Source organism: Mya arenaria, chromosome 11 (assembly GCF_026914265.1).
Source record: "Mya arenaria isolate MELC-2E11 chromosome 11, ASM2691426v1".
Lineage (NCBI taxonomy): Eukaryota > Metazoa > Mollusca > Bivalvia > Myida > Myidae > Mya > Mya arenaria.
The window spans coordinates 57,850,178-57,871,300 of NC_069132.1; the positions used below are offsets into that span (position 1 = coordinate 57,850,178).

Genomic DNA, 21,123 nt, shown 5'->3' on the forward strand with positions numbered 1-21,123 from the left:
ATATGTATGTTTGCTTATTAGACTATGGGCTGATGCATTAAAACAGAATCATCTTGATATGGGTGAATTGGCTTTGAAAAACAAATTCAACAGGGATCTTCTAAGCCCCTTAACACTGCTATTTAGCTAGAACTTTCGATAAATTTTCAGGATCCTGATGTGTCGCCTTTTATCATCCCTTTACATGTCATTTTATGTACAAAACGTGTTGTACAATGCATATATGTAAATAGATGTACACAACATGAACGTCAATGTAAATATGTCAATAAATGTACACAAGATGATGTACAATGTAAATTTGTCAATAAACATACATATTAGCATGAAATACATATGTCAATCAATGTAAATAACATGAAATACATTGTAAATATGTCAATAAATGTACCTTATATGGATTTCAATGTAAATATGTCTATACACGAACACAACATGGAATACAATGTACACAGGTTAATAAATGTACTTAGCATGGCCTACAATGTCAATGAATTTACACAACACGGAGTTAAAAATATTTTAATAAATGTACACAACATGGATTTTTATATATGTATTGTACAATGTAAAGAAAATACAAGCTCTAACCAATACAATACTGTACAATGTAATGATAATCAAAACATTAAGTGATGCAGTATTGTTCAACGTGAAGACAGTATTGTACAATGTTAAGACAGTAAAAGCGATAAGTGATACATTACTGTTCAATGTAAAGAAAATACAATAATGTATTAATCCAATACTGTATAATGATATAAAGACAATAAAATCCCTCACTAACACAGTACTGTTCAATGTAAAGACAGTAAAAGCGATAAGTGATACATTACTGTTCAATGTAAAGAAAATACAATAATGTATTAATACAATACTGTATAATGATATAAAGACAATAAAATCCCTCACTAACACAGTACTGTTCAATGTAAAGACAAAACAATAACTTATTCATACAGTTCTGTACAATAAAAAGACAATTCAAGCCCTTATTGATACAGTACTGTACAATGTAAAGACAATAAGAGCCCTCATTAATACAGAACTGTTTATTGTTAATACAGTCCAACACCGCATGAATACATTTCGTTTAATATAAAGAAAGCACAAGCCCTCCTTAATACAGTACTGTACAATGATAGGACAATACAAGCCCCTATTAATACAGTTCTGTATAATGTAAAAACAATTAAAGCACACAGTGCTACAATGAACATATTAATGAATATACAGTGTGAGCCCTCGGTTCCCAAAGTAACAGTGCTGTACAGTGTACAGTCAGTACCAATAGTTCAGAACTGTTCAAGGGAAAGAAGAAAGTACGAGCCCCCGTCACTACAGCGTTGGATAGTGTAGAGACAGTGCGATCCCTCATTTTTACAGTGATATACAATGTAAAGACAATATGAACCCTCGACACCACAGTGCTGTAGACCGTCAAGGCAGTAGGATCTCTCGGTTCTTCAGTGCTGTAGAAGGTCAAGGCAGTAGGATCTCTCAGTTCTTTAGTGCTGTAGAGGTCAAGGCAATAGGATCTCTCAGTAATTCAGTGCTGTAGAAGGTCAAGGCAGTAGGATCTCTCAGTTATTCAGTGTTGTAGAAGGACAAGACAGTAGGATCATCAATACTTCAGTTCTGTAGAAGGTCAAGGCAGAAGGAACCCTCAGTATATCAGTGCTGTAGAAGGTTAATGCAGTAGCATCCGTCTGTACTTCAGTGCTGTGGAAGGCCAAGGCAGTTAGATCCCGCAGTACTTCAGTGTTGTAAAATTCGTAAGGTTGTAGGATCCCTTACTACTTCAGTGCTGTACAATATCAAGACAATACGTGTACTCATTACTAAAGAACAATGCGGCTTGGAAGAGTTTTCTCTAGCATTGGCACTTCCGGCTGCTGCAAAGTATAAGCTACCTAAGAAAAACATTTAAAGACAGTCATAAGTAACATTTCCAATTCATATTTCGTCTTCAAGACGTTTATCAATCGTTTATCCTAAAATGTCAGTGCACAGTAATATTAATTGCACAGTAACCCTTGCTAGACTATATGTTAGGTTTGACTATGAAACTACAGTGTCTTTAAAATCCAACTGATTATTCCAATGTAAAACAATTTGTAGATATAAATCGTTTAAATAATCTCGATTCTGTCAGAGAACCAAATGTGTTAAATTGTGCCGATAATATAGCAATATTTTAGTAATGTTTTCTCTTTAAATCAACAAATTATCATACTTGATTATTCAATACCGATGCTCGTTTATATTGATTGAAGCAATCTTCTTAAATAAATTTCATATTGAATTGCCACTCATGTAAACTCGCCTTAATGATGTATAAGTAATATTGCCAGACCAACGTGTGCTTTTTTGGTGGCGTGTTAATATATTAAGGGTAGATAAATCCATACCTACCAATTCAACAATATCATAAAACAACCTTGGATAATTCATACACAGCCTTGTTAGGTTAAAGATGCACTAATACTCCCAAATAAATATTTCCACAATTAAAACAACTGTTTTAATATACCAAAAAGGATAAATAAATGTCGAAAACAATGGTTCTTATAAAGGATATCGAGTTTAATTCGAAAGAAATGTGCAGAAAACACGGTATTGCTACCTAGACTATAGTAGATCACAGCTATTCCTTGAACACTCACTAATTATATATTTGTTTAGCGTTTTCAGCTATTAAATACACGGGTACAATCTTATTATCAGTAATTAATAGTTTCCATAAATGCATTATTACTAAGAAGTTAAAAGTATATCACTCAAATTTTACGTTTTTTATACATGTGATTGTATTGGTTTTGAATAGGAGTGTCAATTTGAGATTGGAATCATGTTTCACCAATCAATACTTGTTATTCTTAAGGATTTGAATAGTGCCAGATCAAGTTTAAAACACATTCATAACTTGTCTGAATGAAACAAAACATTATTGATCAATGTATTAAAGATACCCTTAAATTACAATTTTATAACCAAAACAGTTTCTGTAACTTAATATCGAATTTGTAGACGGTGATGATATTCGTTGTGTATACTCATTGAAATTGTGATCAATTTACACGGTTCCAATATGGGTTAATTTTCATTGAAAATGAAAACAAGTATTTGTCAAAATGGCCACAGGATTTAGTGCATCAGTGTTAAATGCTGGGGATTTTGAATACGACTTTCCTTGCACAGAGTGTCAGGAGCACGGACTGAACTCGGAGGCTGTCTACTTCTGTCAACAATGTGACAGCCAATTCTGTGGCCTGTGTGTTAAGCAACATGACCGCTTTTACCAGAAACACCCAATCATTGGAACAGAAAAGAATGAAACGTGGGGAAAAGTGAAAAGCACGTGCAAAATGCACCCTGGCGAAGAAATGACGGTCTTCTGTAGCGACCATCGGCAAACCTGTTGCGTCACATGTCAGAAGGAGTTACACGGGTAAGAACACATTTATATATTATAGCTTTACATTTAAAACTTTATAACCAACTTAAGATTATTTTCTATTTATTTGTATTATTCACAAGCGTTCCATATTATTTGATAATAGGTGAGTCAACTTTGCAGGACTTCTTCACTGGTCTGCCTAACGTCTCTTACACTTTCTTCATCGGAAGATACGTCTCTTACACTTTTTTCATCGGAAGAGACATCTCTTACACTTTTTTCATCGGAAGAGACGTCTCTTACACTTTCTTCATCGGAATAGACGTCTCTTACACTTTCTTCGTCGGAAGAGACGTCTCTTACACTTTCTTCATCGGAAGAGACGTCACGTCAGTTTCTGTCCCCAACTCATTCTGTTCACATAGAACTATATTTTAGATTTCTTACTTTCTTAAAGTTTCAGGAAATAAGCGATAAATAGTTGCAACTCGATTATTTGAAGCGACATTTAATATTTTTGATTGGTTATTGGATTTATATGAGCATACCGGCACTGGTTCTTGCGCTTAAAATATCATGCCTTTGACGTGGCACTAGATAACATTGCTCCAGAACTCGTACAAATGCTGTTTTTTTAAATAATAATTTAACAACGTATACATACTGGCTGATTTTTTTTATTAAGATGAGTTGAAGAATTGAAAATGTTCTCTGAATTCTTTGAAATGTAAATCATAGTAAAATCACATTTTTCTAAGATATATTAATGATATTGGCATTGTTTTCAAGAACAAAGCAGATATATTTTTGGTTTATGTTCACTAATATTCTGACTGCGATGTTTTAATCTCACACAAGAACAATTAAATACATCACAAAAACATTTGCTCTATTACTAATCATCATTTCCTAAAAAAACAAGAAATGTATATGTTTTTCAGGCAGTGCCAGCTGTTACAGCACACATCACTCAAACTTCCACCTCGACCAAGTTCTGTAAAAATTGGAGAGACAAATGTAAATGCACAGTGTGACCTATTTCCATTAAAACAGAAACATGATGAATCCCAAATGGTAACAGGCATAAACCACAATATGCCATATGAATTGTTAGAAAGAAAACGTTTTAAAATAAAATTGAAAAAGGATAAGTATCCATGTAGTATATATGGTATAACAGTGTTGCCAGGAGGTGAGATCATTATAACTGACTGTAACAACAGTAAGATCAAGCTGGTGACAGCTGACTACGCAATTGTGGAACATGTATCTGTGCATCAGAAGCCATGGGAAATATGTGCTGTGTCTGACAACCAGGTGGCTGTCAGCACTGAGAGAAAGGCGATACTGTTCTTCAATGTGAATAACAGCAAACTCAAAATGGATAGAAAGTTGAAAGTAATCGTTACTTTTGAGCATGCATCTATTAAAGACTTTTCCCATTTCTTGGTTGTAATCATAGGTTTTATGTTTTTCAAACCTGTTACAGAGTTTCTACACTCTGAAATGAGTTGTCAAGCAAACATATGTAAAACAGTGTAAACACACGAGTGATGATCACCCATGCATGCTGCATGGAGATGTGTTTATTGATTCAGGCAAATACATAAATATGATTGGTTATTGTTTTATTCTATTCATTTACAAGGTCGTTGCAAAATATGTTTCCATTCAATATGCCGATCACTTTACCAAATAGCTAGTAACGCTGCAATTTCGACGAGGTTTTTGCATGTGCCATTTAAAAATATGGCAAAATGAAAAAAAACAATTGTGCTTAGATACAAAGAAATGTTTAATATGATAAATTAAATGTCAATAACTAGAATTGAAACCAATAGTTTCAATAACGTCCACCTTATTAATGTTTTGGTAACTAAGTTAAGCAATGAAATGTAAGTTAAATATATGTAAACTTGAATACCCACTTTCACAAATCGCCTCATTCAAACTTACAAATCTAATTGAAGTTATTGAGCTTAAACCACCTGTTTGACTCCCTCTCGTTCGCCCGACAAGGGACATACCCCAAACAAAAAACTTGTATTCTCAAAACCTGGTAAATTAAACTGCCACGGAACACAACGTCCCATATATCATAATTGCTAGAGAATAAGTCAATGGTCAAAGACTCAAAGATGAGTAGCCCATGACTGAGCTTCTTTTATATTAAATTAGTATGGAGTTTTGAATAAACTTTGTCCAATTAGAAACATTTGTTAAATAGTATAATAAAAATATTATCTCGAGTATTCTTTAACATTCGGTTAAAATTCAGCAAATTCCATTTGAGGCTACGCTGTTCTTTAATGGTTTGAACTTTCGAGCTTAATTTTGAACATGGCTGACAAGCGGAAAAAAAGAGAGGAAATACCACTTTTGACTTATACTCTTTAAGCACAACTAATAATTATATGAGCAACACTCTTATTGAATCTACAAATACAAACATTATTGGCGGTGAAAAGAAAAATTAAAAAGTCGTAAATAATCTGATTATATGTATGTACACATCTCCAGTTAGTCAAATATTTTTCTTTAAATGGTAATAGAAGTACATTGCATAAAAGTAGACCTCAGTATAAAATATGATTCTGATATCCAAAAATTTAAATGTTCTATGTCAAATATTTGAGTTTCGATTTCGAAATGATTTTATTCTGATATTAAATATGCATACCTGCATTATAGCGACAAATGTTATTTGTCCAAGTTAGAATGGAAGCAAACCACCGTTATTCGGAAAGAATAAAATAACAATTATGTTGCGAATACCTTAAAGAAGATTTGAACTACTGTCTGTCCAGTATTTTGGCATTATGTGTTTTCTTACGTCCAAATGAACAACAAACTGATAAAATTATTTAATGTATTTACATGTATATTGGTTCCCTGTATATGAATCATATTAAAATGAAATGTGTTCAATTCCAGCTGTTCCATGACTGCGACCATGTGTCATACTTGGCAGACCAACTGTATGTAGCATCTAATCGTACCGTTTACCAGTACACACTGACTGGGCAGAGGGTAAGGAAAATGGATGGATGGGATATGTGGGGGTTTGCCCTGAACCCAGATGGGAACAGACTCTATATCACTGACTTTGACAATAACCGACTGTTGACAACGGACATGCATGGTCGGGGGCTGGCTATACTTGCGGATGAGGACATAAAGGGCCCCACAGGTGTGTGTGTGTGTCCCCTTGTGGAAAGGTGTTTCCAGTGTAAAATATGTTTCAATTCAACACACCTTACGATAATAAAAAATAGGTTTTAATATATGCCATTTTGAAAATTTGGCAAAATAAATGTTAACTGCGAACAAAGGTCATGCTGTACTAAAAGTTAAATGCATTTAAACATTAGAATTACATCTTGACATGAAGTTTTATTTAACATGAACATGATGGTATGAATTGAATAACCACTCTCATGGTAAAGAATTGAATCATGCAATTCACGAACAATCTGGTGGAAAATCGTTCGGTTTGAGAGCAATATAGGTACTTTTTAATAAAAATATTTTGTGTAGTTAGGTCATGAAGTGGAACAAGTAACCGATTTTGACAAAATAGATGAGTACAATTAACGAACCACTTTTTTATTTCTTAATTATATTAATTTGAGGCTTTTATTTAAATAAACAAGTTAAAGTTTCTCATTTTTAGTATATTTTTAATATAATATGATATATTTCAGATGGACGTCGTCTGCAGATATGTGTCATACATGGCAGGCCAACTCTATGTATCATCTAAAAAAACTGTATACCAGGGCTGGGCAGAGGGTCAGAAAGAGCTACACAATTTCTGATGTGTGTGGTTTTGCAATGAGCCCAGATGGGGAGAGACTCTACGTAATTGACGTTAATAACCACAAACTGGTGACAGTGGACATGCAGGGTAGAGTGCTGGCCATATTGAACGATGAGGACCTGAGGTTCCCAGAAGGTGTGTGTGTGTCCCATAGAGGACGTGTGAATATGTGTGGATGGAAGTCTGACACCATCCTACAGGTGGACAGTGCGGGCAAACACAAGTTGGTCATATTTTCTAACAAGGACGATGGAGTTTCCAGTCCTCTATCAGTGTACTTTGACAGCAGAACATCATCTCTGCTTGTCTGACAAGACTATACTATTAGTGTTAAAATTGAAATAAAAAGTATATTTTTGAATCAATCATGCCTATCACAATGTAATAATTACAGAACAAATGTTAAGCAAAAGCTGCTTGCATGTTAAGGAAAATGGCCTCAAGTATTGAATAATCAATGAACTGTTAAACCACATAAAAGTGTTTCATCAGCTTGGTACAATGGTACAACTATCGTGCAAGACTTGTGAACAATTTCAAGAACTCGGATAGTGGGTGAAGTAGTTACCGGCATAAGTAATTATATAGCTGATTGCAATTATTTTGAGAAACAATTCTTAAAAACTCAAATAGTTTATTTATATAATATAATAGGATAGTGTATTCTCAGACTGAGTGATTATTATAACTGAATGTGTGTGTTTAATGATAAGGTTCACAAAAGGTGAGGAAAGAAGAGGTTCGAAAGCCCCACTACGAGCTATACAGAATCCTGGTCGAGAACGAGTGTGGAGGATGTTTGTATATATTTAGAACTACAAGCGATACAGAATTCTTGTGGATAACGAGAGTGGAGGATGTATGTATATATTTAGAACTACAAGCGATACAAAATTCTTGTGGATAACGAGAGTGGAGGATGTATGTATAACCTATTGTCAGTGATTGAAGGGTAATAAGGATTGTCCTTGAGATAGACAAAGTATGAGAGATGATTATTATGGAGATTGAATCATCCGTATATGAGTATATAGCTGTTTTGAATTGAAGGGCCCTTCAAGGCAAACGTCAAGCACTACAGTATTCTTTGGATGAACGAATGTTCGTATTCATGTAAATAGCTCCAAGGAAAATGTCAGATGTGTCATCCGGGGATGCGGGAATGGCGATAGTCTTCTACTTAAGGGAAAAGCCATGGCCGAATTTTTTGGTTGGGATATTGTTCCTGTGCATAGCTATCTAACATTTTGTTGGAATACGAGTGTGCGTATTCATGTAGATTGGTCCATGGTGTAGCTGGGACGGTCTGTGGCTTCACCCGGGGATGAGGAAGTTATGATAGCAATCTGCATAAGGGGGATACCATGGCTGAAATTTTATTTGGGAAATATTTTGTCTGCAGATTTTCAATCTTAGAAATGTAATATTCCAAAAGATGCAGGCAATGTCATGTATTAGTAAGGACGAAACCATTTTCTGGAAAAGAAATGTCGACTTATATGAATAAATACTTTGAGAAGCTCTTGCTTATGAAAATGTTTTCTCTGTTTGTTTTTTGTATTTATACAACTTTGCGGCTGGTGTATTTCAGTGTCCGAAACAATATCCTTTTACACGCTGTATCTGGACGACAAGTTTTAACTAAGACGGGCTCAAAAAGAATAACATGGTTACCACCCCTTGTTTGTAGATATATACACCTTTATTCAGGGCACTGTTTATTACAGAACGAAATATGTTGCCTGACATTTTACGTGCCCATGTATAGATTCAAATATGTGAAGGGACAGTGTCTATAAAAGGAACAAATAGGCTACCTTCCTATAGTATTAAGTAAGCAATAAATTGTTTCCCTCCTTGTATTAACACAAATCTGTACAAGGGCAGTGAAAATGAGAGAGCAAATACGTAACCTCACTTTGTCAAATAATAGGCCGTGCATTTAAAAGGCCTGTGGAAATAATGCAGCTTGTATTTGTCCTACGTAACCAACACTTCTTAACGAGTTCCTCATAAATGACATAAGGAGCGTCACCTGATGTTTCTCCACAATAAAATGTCATTCAGCATAGTGTAGAAAAATGACATAAAACAAGCCATTAAGGTTACCACCTCTTCCCCCTTCATGAAATACAATGTGACCCGCTTTTAAAGTTTTCTAAATTTACATCAAGGGGGTCATTACGAACATTGTTTGAACAAAGTCTTACCAATCAATACCAATCTTTTGTTACAAACAAGATTTTACCTATTCACCTATTTTTTTAATTTATGTGATCAAGTTTCAAACTAGCCAATTATTTTATGAAGGAAAACATTCTGATTTAGTTTATTTTATATTGGACTAGATGTATTGCATCTTGTATATTCCAAAGATGTGACCTAGTGACCTATTTTTGACCACATGTGACTACTTGTGACGTTTAAAATACGGTGCAAATCGACCAAATTTCAACAGAATCTGATCAATCGGAATATATTCCAGACAAACATAATTAAGATTGACATATTCCTGTTGTTGTTTTTTTTCTAATGTGACCCAAGTTCAAGCATTTTATCTGGAGTTCATAAAAGAGAAACATTCTGCTGATGTTTGGTGAAAAGTAGCCCAAATATAATATAGTGTCCTCCAAAGCGATTTCCATCTGTGAACGTGTTCCAGCATAAGCTGGGTTATATATGCTGGGGTTTCTGTTTTCTCCCGGTCTCGAGGGCTCGTTTTCCCAGTATGTGTAAATCCAATGGGATGTCAGGGTAGGTAGGGGAGCATATGAAAACATTTTGTTAGAAATCATGTTCGAGGTCATTAAATTGTTTGATATCACAACCTTATTTTTGCGAGAAGTTCTCCGACCTTGCATGCGCTCGTTTCAGCACGTGCACGTTTTTTCTACGGAGACCGCCGACCTTATCGTTCAATTCCGCCTAAATTGATTCAAAATAAGACTTAGATAATATGTCTTTTTAGGAATCTCGTGTGTTTTTCTTTTAAATGATTTGTTTTCAACAAGCGTACAGAATATCATTAAGTCATACTTTAGAAGAATATATGACAGGCTTGAATCTCATTTCAAAGTCAATTATTACCTCAGGAAAGGTATTTTAAAGCCTTTGAAATCCTTTATTCTAAGGAGCTCGACCCTGCACCCCTAACTAGGATTTTACCCTTAACTCACTGACGGTCCCCTGGCCAAATATAAATTTGACCCTAGTCCAATATGACCCACTTTAATAATCGTTCAATATTTTTTTAGGGAAACACTTTGTTTGAATATGATCTTACTAATTCCTACTTATGTTTATGTTGGAATAAGAGTAAGGTTGTGCACACAAACTGGTTTAAACACCCAGAAAATTTATATTTTACTGACCGTTCCAAGGCGGTACCTAACAATCCTTGATAAACATACCTAGTTTTTTATATATATAGTATGTATGCACTGTGCTGTTTTTTGGAGTTTTGTGCTGTTCTTACATGTTTCTTATTTGTAATGTTTTGTTCTATGTCTTTGGCGTTTGCCCAATGCCATTAAACAGGGTTTATGTTTAAACTTTTTGCTACTGAGCTTGTTTCTGTAGTTTTTCGCATAAATATTGTTTCGGTCGCACAGACGGACAGAATGACGGATTGACGGGCGACGCCATCACAATTCCAACTCCCAAAACCTACGGTTTGACGGGGGATAAAATTAATCACAATCTATATTTTTTTTCTAGATAAGTTTAATCAAATCACATTCCATAGCATGTTTACAGTGCTACAAGTCATGGAAGATACACTCTGGATTAACCTTAAAATCAGGACTGAGACATTTCAGTATACTTGTTATAATGGATTATTTCCTGGTCATTTTCATTAGAAACAGATACAACAGGGGTATTCTAAAAAAAACTACACTGATTTTGGCCTTTACTTTAACTTAAAATTAACAGACTCGACCTTTTTCCATCCGTGTTCATGTAATTATGTCAGTAAATGTGCACATAATGAATTACAATTGGTATATGTCAAAAAATGTTCGCAACATGTATTGCAATGTACATATGTCAACACATGTACACAGCATTGAGTACAATGTACATGTACAAAACAGATAGAATAATTGGTATATGTCAATTAATTTCAAACATGGATTACAATGTGTACCTGCCAATAAATGTACAACACATGGTGTACAATGTACAAATTCCAATAAAAAATACACTATACAAAGCACACATGTAAATTAGTGCACAAAACAAAAAGTACAATGCATATTTGGCAATTAATGTATACAGCATTGAATTAAGTGAACATATATGTCGAACAATTCACACAACATGAAATGCAAAGTAAATACAATAAAAAAACTACATAAAGAATAAACCATGTGTTCTTCAATACTAAAAAAGGTGTGCTTTATTAACATATTTATCAAAAACTTGGGAAAAACACTCACGCTCACTTTTAAACTTGTTTTCGAATATGTGTGATTTAACGTTTCTGAATATAATAATATGTATGAATTGAAAACATGTTTAAAAAAATGAATAACAACACTTGACACACCCACACACTAGTTCTAAAATGCTCTAAAATGTTGTTGTATGTGTATCTTTTACCAAGTAATAAACCCAAATACTGAAAAATGGTCAAAGAAAACATGACTTAAAATGGAATCTACTGAAATATTCTTGGAAATGATAATCTTTGTAACAGTTATGATAAACACATCTAGTGTAATCTGTACAGAGAAAATAATCCCACAAAACATTACACAAAATGAAATCTACTAAGATGTTCTTCAATATCATAATCTTCGTCAAAGGAATGATAAACACATTTATTGTAATCTGTACAGAGAAAATAATCCCACAAAACATTACACAAAATGAAATCTACTAAGATGCTCTTGAATATCATAATCTTCGTCAAAGGTATGATAAACACATCTATTATAATCTGTACAGAGTAAATAATCACACTAACAATGCACTATATATTCATGTTTTGGGCAGTCCTAAAAAGGTGTTTGATATAACAATCTATGTACATTTTAAACACAAATATGAATATTTGAAAAGCTGATATCTGAAAAGAATAGCAAACAAACATCAAACATGAAAATATGTAATGTATATCAGGAGACAAAGAAACAAAAGTTTGTTGTTGTTGTTTTCTGCTGGCGATCATTAGCATGCATAGAATCATTTTTTGTTGTATATTCTGCTCCAATATGCATGGTGATTAATAACAAAAGAAAACAGTTTAAAGCGTGTCGTCTAACTCTCATTTTTGGATGAATGGAATTTCACATGTGTTAAATGTTGGAAATATACCCCCTTTCAAAATATATGTTATCAAATGCACAAACCATGACAAATCAGCATTTAACATTTACCACACTTTAAAATTCAAACAAAATGAAAAATGCAATTACAGTGCTACAATTGTCCTCTTTTGTATATCACCGTTCATTCATTATTATTTTTGATCAAATAGTTTTAGGGGATAAAATGAAAAATTCATTTAAAAATCGAAATACCGTTCTTCACTTTTCCAACATTATAACAACCATTATGTGATTTAAACTAGAGATTGCTTTTTTGAAAAAGCGCATGTCTCCCCCATTGTGTGGTCGTAGGTGAGAAATAATCAATGATGGATCCCAAAATCAATAGGGGCCATCAACTAGTCATGACTAACTGGCATACCAAGTATGAAGTTCCTGGGTGTAAACGTTCTTGAGTTATTGAGCAGAAACCGGTTCTTCACCTCAAGGTCAGTGACCTTGACCTTTGACCAACTGATTGCAAAATCAACTAGACATCATGACCAACCTCACTTCAAAGTTTGGTGAACCTAGATCAAAGCATTCTCCTGATATTGCACGGAAATATTTTTTTACATTAGAGGTCACAGCGACGTTGACCTTTGACCTTGTGACCCCCCCAAAATATAGGAGTTTTCTAAACCTCATGATCAACCTCCCTACCAAGTTTGGTGAACCTAGGTCAAACCATTCTCAAGATATTGAGCGGAAATGTTTTTTACATTGGGGGTCGCCGCGACCTTGACCTTTGACCTAGTGACCCCAAAAACAATAGGAATCTTCTACACCTCATGACCAACCTCCCTACCAAGTTTGGTGAACCTAGGTCAAACCGTTCTCAAGATTTTGAGCGGAAATGTTTTTTATATTGGGGGTCGCCGCGACCTTGACCTTTGACCTAGTGACCCCAAAAACAATAAGGATCCTCTACACCTCACGACCAACCTCCCTACCAAGTTTGGTGAACCTAGGTCAAACCATTCTCAAGATATTGAGCGGAAATATTTTTTACATTGGGGGTCGCCGCGACCTTGACCTTTGACCTAGTGACCCCAAAAACAATAGGAATCTTCTACACCTCATGACCAACCTCCCTACCAAGTTTGGTGAACCTAGGTCAAACCGTTCTCAAGATTTTGAGCGGAAATGTTTTTTATATTGGGGGTCGCCGCGACCTTGACCTTTGACCTAGTGACCCCAAAAACAATAAGGATCCTCTACACCTCACGACCAACCTCCCTACCAAGTTTGGTGAACCTAGGTCAAACCATTCTCAAGATATTGAGCGGAAATGTTTTTTACATTGGGGGTCGCCGCGACCTTGACCTTTGACCTAGTGACCCCAAAAACAATAGGGATCCTCTACACCTCACGACCAACCTCCCTACCAAGTTTGGTGAACCTAGGTCAAACCATTCTCAAGATATTGAGCGGAAATGTTTTTTACATTGGGGGTCGCCGCGACCTTGACCTTTGACCTAGTGACCCCAAAAACAATAGGGATCTTTTACACCTCATGGCCAACCTCCCTACCAAGTTTGGTGAACCTAGGTCAAACCATTGTCAAGATATTGAGCGGAAATGTTTTTTACATTGGGGGTCGCCGCGACCTTGACCTTTGACCTAGTGACCCCAAAAACAATAGGGATCTTCTACACCTCATGACCAACCTCCCTACCAAGTTTGGTGATCCTAGGTCATGCGGTTTTCCAGTTATCGATCGGAAACGAAGTGTGACGTACGGACGGACTGACGGACTACCGGACTACCGGACTACCGGACTACCGGACTGACGGACAGGGCAAAAACAATATGTCTCCCCCAGAGAGGGGGAGACATAACTAAAATGACGTGCCCTGACTAAATGTTTGCATACACCAACGAACCACATTACAAAACAATTTAATTCTTCAATAAGCCCCTAGAAACCTTAAATAACGATCATTGTGTTTTGATCGTGGAGGATAACATTACTGTCGGCTACACATTCTATCAAGGCAAAGAGGGTCTGTCTAAAGAGAAGGGCAGTGAACTGTCAGAGAAAGAAAAGGAGGATATTGAAACTTTTGACCTCGATAGGTTGAATTATGGTAGGCAGATAGTATTTTCTTTCAATAGACCGCTTTCGTAAAATTACCTATCCCATATTTTTTCAAACAACATCATTAAAAATTAAAATTTTCGACTTGTGTCATGGTTGTATTAATAGCCGATATTATAGAATTGTTTCATTTCAAAAGTTCAGCCTAGTAAAATCATTAAAAGTAAAAAGTAAATTAAAAAGTAAACTCGAATGGAGAGCAGCTGCTAGGGCAACTTTGTAGTTATTTTTTCACGATCATTCCATACTTGTTGTCAGTATATTTTTATACTTCAACTCGCATCAGCCTAAAATTATATCTGGTTCGATCACAAATTGCATTGTGACAGGAATGGTTGCTATAAAACATAGTTTATTTCAGCTTTAATATAATTAAATCATCATTTTTCATTCCCACAAGAAGGGATGACGTCCTTATGTCAAAGCATGCTGATAATGGAAATAACACACCATCCTTCTCGGTGGCCAGTATGGCCAGCTTGTGTTTGCCCTCACTATCCACTTGTTGGATGGTGTTTGAATAAATCCCACACACAAACACATGTCCACCAGGAGACACACACACACCTGTGGGACCTAAAAGGTCCTCATTCTTCTGTGTAGCCTGTTCTTGGCCTTGCATGTTCACCGTCACTAGTTGATGATCTTCAATGACAGTGATGTAGAGCCTGTCCCCATCTGGGCTCACTGCAAGACCCCGCACATACCTTCCATATATTGTGTAGATCGTTCTCACCCTCTGACCAGCCAGTGTTAATTGGTACACGGTTTTACCAGATGCTACATACAGGTTGCCTGCCATGTATGCCATATAACTGCAGTCGAAGTCCAGCTGAAATTTAACGCTTGTTAACTTCCATATAACAATAATACAGAGTCACAATATCAAAAGTATCAATGATAATCATAAATTACTTGTTTGCAGCAAGAAAACACCTGATTAGATATACTAGAGTGGCAATAGATCAAATTACATAATAACATGGTTGCGATGTTTTCAATCAGAAAAACTGTTGTTTGCTTCATTTAGAAGTTCAACATCATTAAAATCGTTATAGGATCTGAAGTCAATACTATGCTTGCAAAATATTTGATATAAGAAAATATCATTTCTTAATTGGAAATAAAAAAATAATTTGAACATGATTTATTTCAGATGGTCTGTTTCATAATAAATATTGCGAAATGATATTATATAACGTTACGAATAAAAAGTTAGCCCAAGGCATGGTTTGTTCTGCTAAATTAAATTCCTAGTCATTTCCTAGACATTTTGAATTTGATATTTTACATCAACTTAAACACAAATGGTTGTCCAAACTGATAAATGTACATACAAAATATTATTTAATTCATTTTATTATTTATTATTTTTACAATGATTAAATGATCAAATTAATATAACGAGTACTTGTAATTTTCTCTCCATCTTCAACTTGCTGTTTTTGACATTGAAAAACAGTATATCCTTGTTCCCAAAGCATACCGCCACCTGGTTGCCAGATACTGCACAGATGCCCAATGGCCCCAATGAAATTGTGAAATAGTCCACCACGGCGTAGTCAGCTGATAGCAGCTTCATTTTTCTATTCCAATTGTCAATTAAAATGATATCTCCTTCAGGCAGCACTGTTATACCTAGTATTCGACACGGATCGTCGCCATTTTCTAATTTAACTTTTAAGCGCTTCGTTTCTATTACTTTAAACTGCCTATAGGGGTCTACATCAGATACCACTTGCGGCTTATCATGCTCACTTGTCCCTACTTGTTCTTTCGATTTTAGTGGCAGTTTGTCATGCTCACTTGTTCCATCTTTCTCTTTCGATGTTAGTTGCAGTTTATCAAGCCCACTTGGTCCTACTTTCTCTGTCGATTTTTTTGGCAGTTTATCATGCTCACTTGCTCCTACTTTCTCTTTCAATTTTAATGGCAGTTTATCATGCTCTCTTTTTCCTACTTTCTCTTTCAAATTTAGTTGCAGTTTATCATGCTCACTTGTTCCTACTTTCTCTGTCGATTTAAGTGGCAGTGTATCATGCTCACTTGTTCCTACTTTCTCTGTCGATTTAAGTGGCAGTGTATCATGCTCACTCGTTCCTACTTTCTCTGTCGATTTAAGTGGCAGTGTATCATGCTCACTTGTTCCTACTTTCTCTGTCGATATAAGTGGCAGTGTATCATGCTCACTTGTTCCTACTTTCTCTGTCGATTTAAGTGGCAGTTTATCATGCTCACTTGTTCCTACTTTTTCTGTCCGTTTAAAAAACAGTTGATCACTGTTTGTAGTAACTGTCGAATTTCCACTTTTTTCTGACACTGGTCGAGTTGGAGGTTTGGGTGTTTTGTTTTGTAGGAGTATGACCTGCTTACATTGCCTGAAATATACGAATAGTATACATCTGTTACTTGGTTAACGAGGCTCTGAAATGGTGAGCTTATATGCATGCATCTATCAACCAATATGTTTTGTGTTTGATTCTCAGCAGGTATAGTTTTAATTTGTTTCTCTAATTTGTCATCAATACTGGATTAGAGAACGTAAATGGTAAAAGTAAAAAAGATCGATAGTTATTTGTATCATCTTTCAGGAATTTTACAAACTAGCTTAAATAAGTAAGCATGTTTGCTGCTTTTGGGTGTTTTATTGAACGACAGCGGTGGATTATCGAAACATAATTTCACTGTTTCTCTCATTGAACACGTATCACTGAAAACACCGAACGTTAGGGCACAGTGTTGTTTTCCGTAGTATGAATTATAAGCATGAAATAAACAAAACCTGTTTTCTTCAATTGTACCCATTATTTTACATCTGTCATAACAATAAAAGAGTAAATGTTTTTGTGACATTAAACATTTGCTTACGTGAGATTGAAACTTTGCACTCAGAATGTTAATGAACATGAACCAAGACCACATCTTCCTCGTTCTTGAAAACAAGTTCACTTATATCGCTGGAACCAATCGTAATTTTGAGAATGACTGCAAAGACTTAAAAGAACGCTAACTATGCTTCAGCTGAATTTACTGTTTACATTCGTACGTGCAAGAGTGAGTGCCGGTAATTTCATTTCAATTTAGTAACCATTCCATTGTAAACGCTCAGAAAAAAGTGTCGCTTAAAATCGTTTATTACATCTATTGAATGCGTATTTAGAGGAATAAACAATAAGCATGTTTCTGTAGCTTTTTGCATATATATTGATATTTACAGCAGCATGTTTCTGTAGCTTTTTGCAAATATATGGCCAATTGCGAGACATTTTAAATATAGTTGCTATGTGTTTTTGAAGGTATTCGGGTGAACAGAATGAAAATAGGATAGTGTACACAGAATGAGTATATGCTAGAAAATGACGTGACGTAACTTCTGCTTTATTATGAAAACAACGGCATTTACGACATCAAAAAATATCGGAGGCTAATGAAAAGTAATAATGTTAAAAAAGGCCCTTATAGAATTTTGTCCTACCTGTGTAGCTCCTTCTGACATGTGATACAACAGCTTTGCCCGTGGTCGTTACAAAATACCTTCATTTCTTCACCAGGATGTAATTTGCACGTGCTTTTCACTTTTCCCCATAAGTCCCTCTTTTCTGTTCCAAGAATGGGATGTTTCCGGTAAAATCGATCATGCTGTTTTATACACACGCCACAGAATTGGCGGGTACATTGTTGACAGAAGTAGATGGCCTCCGAATTAAGTCCATGTTCCTGGCACTCTGTGCAAGGATAGTCGTATTCGAAATCCCCGGCATGTAACACTGATGCACTGAATCCTGTAGCCATTCTTATTTTATGCTGGGAATCTGTGTTCTCGACAGACTACAAAAGAGTACAGTAATTTCAGTAAATTGAAATTAAAAAGTTATTAGCACTTTCAGATCGATAGATAATGAGTGATGGGGTATCGGCCATCGCATACCATTTACATAATATCCGTTTCATTTATATTCTTATCTGTGTCGTATTGTTAGTTCCCCACCACAGGTTTTTGTTTTGGAAGGGACTACACAGCTGTGTTCTAATCCCAAGGTTTTAACATGTAACTTATTAAGGTATATTTGGCGAAGAGAGTATTTTAATGCCAGTAGGAATACAATATAATACCTATTCTATGTCATATCTATACGGTTTACTTAACCCTTTGAGTATTAAATCTATACGTCGAAAACTAATCACGGCCTGTATAGAAGCAACTAAGCGGAAATGTTCAGCTTAGTAATCTTTGCCAAATCTTTAACAAAAACACTTTTAATGGTTTCAATTACAATTTGCATTGAAGTAAATAAAAGTTCACTCATTAAGCTGTAATGGCTACTTACTTATTGCGGTTTCAAGTTAATTGTTAATTTCTTTGTTTTGTTTTGTTTTTTATGTGAAATCCTAAAACGCAACTGTTTAACTTCAATGACACTTTAACTGTTAAAGTAACAGGCTTTAAAAGCGACAAAAGGACCGATAATTGTAGACAAGAGCTCTATCAGAGAGGACTTCAGAAGAACTATACTCACGTTGAAAACCGTCTTCTATAGATTTAGGTAATTAATGAGAAAAGAGCAAGTAAAGTTGAAACACTTACCAGAAGATCCGCATGATGGAGTTGTTCACTCTAACACTCAAACGACAGCTCTTCATCGAGTCTCGATGAACATGAAAACGCATGCCTCATGTAATGAGGACAAAATCACCATTTAAATATACACTCTTATTCCCAAATAAGATTTACCACAATTAATAATATTGTTTCAATATTCCAAAAACGATAAATAAATGTCGAAAAGAATGGTTCTTATGAAGGATACCGAGTTTAATTTGAAGGAAATGAGCATAAAACACGGTACTTCTGTCTTACGAGACTATAGTAGACACAGTAAATCTTTTAGCATTCACCAATCATTAATTATTGCGCGTTGTGCTATTAAATACACGGTTACAATCGTATAAGTAATTAGTATTTTACGTAAATGTATTTTTAGTAAGTAGTTAAAGGTTTATCATTTAAAAATGGTGTTTGTTATACATGTGTATGTATTGATTTTAAATAAGAGCGTCACTTTAAATATAAAAAGTCAATTCGTTATGCGTCACAATATTCTGGCAATGTTCGTTGTTATATTTATGTTATATAATATCTTGTATACTATTTATTGACTTATTGAAATGTTTGATTCGATATTTAATAATAACATCGGCGTCTCAACATATTTGAACGAAATGTTGTCAACATGTTTAACGAATGTGTGACAAATCCATAACTAGTGAAAATGAATCTATTTTTTAGAGAGAGCGACTCTGGCTGCAATTATTTTCGATATTTATTTGGTTGCTAACGGTTATAGATTAATCACATTTAACTACAGTCAGTATGTGTACATTATTCAGGTTGTTTAAGTGATATTCTAAACTGCTACGTTCACACATAGGATTGTCAATTGTTAGATCCTCCAAATTATAATTCTGTGTATTGACTTTGAAAGAGTGCTGTTTCTATAGTTTTTAATATAAATATTCAAATTACTCATCGTTTTGACAAGGCTTTCAATACATTGTCTTTTTGGGGGTGATTTAGGAGCCAGTCCGTTTATTATCAAAACCAAGTAAAAGAACATGATTTGTACAAATTGCCATCACATTATGTGAAAAACTGCACAAATGAAATTTGTATTGTTTTTATCTTTTATGCTATGTCTAACTGCCGTTTCGAGAATGTTAAAGTGTAAAGGACAACAGGTTTACCAGCAAGAGAAACAACGAACCGATTCAACCTATGTGAAACATATATTAAAGACACTGTGACCATCGCTCATCACATTAACATCAGGACATTTGATATCTTAGTGTAATAAATGAATTCAAACAACGCTTGTATAGTCGTTGATGCATATGAGAGCATTGGCGCCTTTTTGCACACTGTTTGAAAATAGTGGCCACAAAAGGATGGAACCATTTGAAACCATTTAAAAACAACTTTGGGATGAACTCAACGTATTTGTCAATTTGGGATTCTTCTGTTTTCTGAAATGTAGTGTTAACATAGGATATATTGACTGTCAACGGTGGACAGGAAATGGCAAACAGACAAAATCACTACCTGACGATTTCTTGTTAGCTTAAATGTAATAAAAAGAAAGACATTAAGTGAACGAAAATGTTTACACTCTTATCATTTTACTTATCTTAACTCTTGAGAGACCACTTTTAATCCTGAAACAAAATAACATTACTTATTAACCACTACATTTTCAGAATTATTTGTGTATGTAGCTCACTACATAAGCTCAATATCATAGAGAGCTCATGCCACTCTCTGCGATAAACCATGATATTTGAAAGAAATACTATCATGAATTGAACATTTATAAAGTGGCACTCAAGCATTAAGTCAATGGTGCAGACATTATATGGCCTTTGTGTAACTTAACACATCAAAGTTTTGATTAAAATGTATGCTCATAAAAGTGCAATCAATATCTAACTAGTAAAT

At 34.9% G+C, this 21,123-nt stretch overlaps 2 protein-coding genes across 3 annotated transcripts; one reads left to right on the plus strand and one right to left on the minus strand.

Moving 5' to 3' along the window:
• The first annotated feature begins 2,982 nt into the window (after positions 1-2,982).
• Positions 2,983-8,699, plus strand: LOC128209887 (uncharacterized). 2 transcript variants are annotated; one of them, XM_052914145.1, is made up of 4 exons: positions 2,983-3,451; positions 4,342-4,798; positions 6,335-6,590; positions 7,105-8,699. In XM_052914145.1, exons 1-4 carry the CDS (start codon positions 3,135-3,137, stop codon positions 7,161-7,163), a joined length of 1,089 nt encoding a protein of 362 aa, XP_052770105.1. In that variant the 5' UTR covers positions 2,983-3,134; the 3' UTR covers positions 7,164-8,699. The 2 variants fall into 2 exon arrangements, with proteins under 2 accessions (XP_052770105.1, XP_052770106.1); XM_052914146.1 differs by having other exon boundaries at positions 4,342-4,417.
• A 4,914-nt stretch (positions 8,700-13,613) lies between these two features.
• On the minus strand, positions 13,614-19,238 carry LOC128209780 (uncharacterized). Its single transcript, XM_052913983.1, has 4 exons — positions 19,219-19,238; positions 18,109-18,461; positions 16,045-17,011; positions 13,614-15,465 (listed from the first exon to the last, which is right to left on the minus strand). Exons 2-4 carry the CDS (start codon positions 18,423-18,425, stop codon positions 14,986-14,988), a joined length of 1,764 nt encoding a protein of 587 aa, XP_052769943.1. The 5' UTR covers positions 18,426-18,461; positions 19,219-19,238; the 3' UTR covers positions 13,614-14,985.
• Between the last annotated feature and the right edge of the window lie 1,885 nt (positions 19,239-21,123).

Bases quoted from the DNA above. Each gene is read 5' to 3' on its own strand.
- LOC128209887 (XM_052914145.1), top strand. From the start codon at position 3,135: ATGGCCACAGGATTTAGTGCATCAGTGTTAAATGCTGGGGATTTTGAA. The intron at 3,452-4,341 runs GTAAGAACACAT...TATGTTTTTCAG, and splicing joins TGTCAGAAGGAGTTACACGG to GCAGTGCCAGCTGTTACAGC. The intron at 6,591-7,104 runs GTGTGTGTGTGT...GATATATTTCAG, and splicing joins GGACATAAAGGGCCCCACAG to ATGGACGTCGTCTGCAGATA.
- LOC128209780 (XM_052913983.1), bottom strand. From the start codon at position 18,425: ATGGCTACAGGATTCAGTGCATCAGTGTTACATGCCGGGGATTTCGAA. The intron at 17,012-18,108 runs GTAGGACAAAAT...CGTATATTTCAG, and splicing joins TGTCAGAAGGAGCTACACAG to GCAATGTAAGCAGGTCATAC. The intron at 15,466-16,044 runs GTACTCGTTATA...GTTAAATTTCAG, and splicing joins AGATGGAGAGAAAATTACAA to CTGGACTTCGACTGCAGTTA.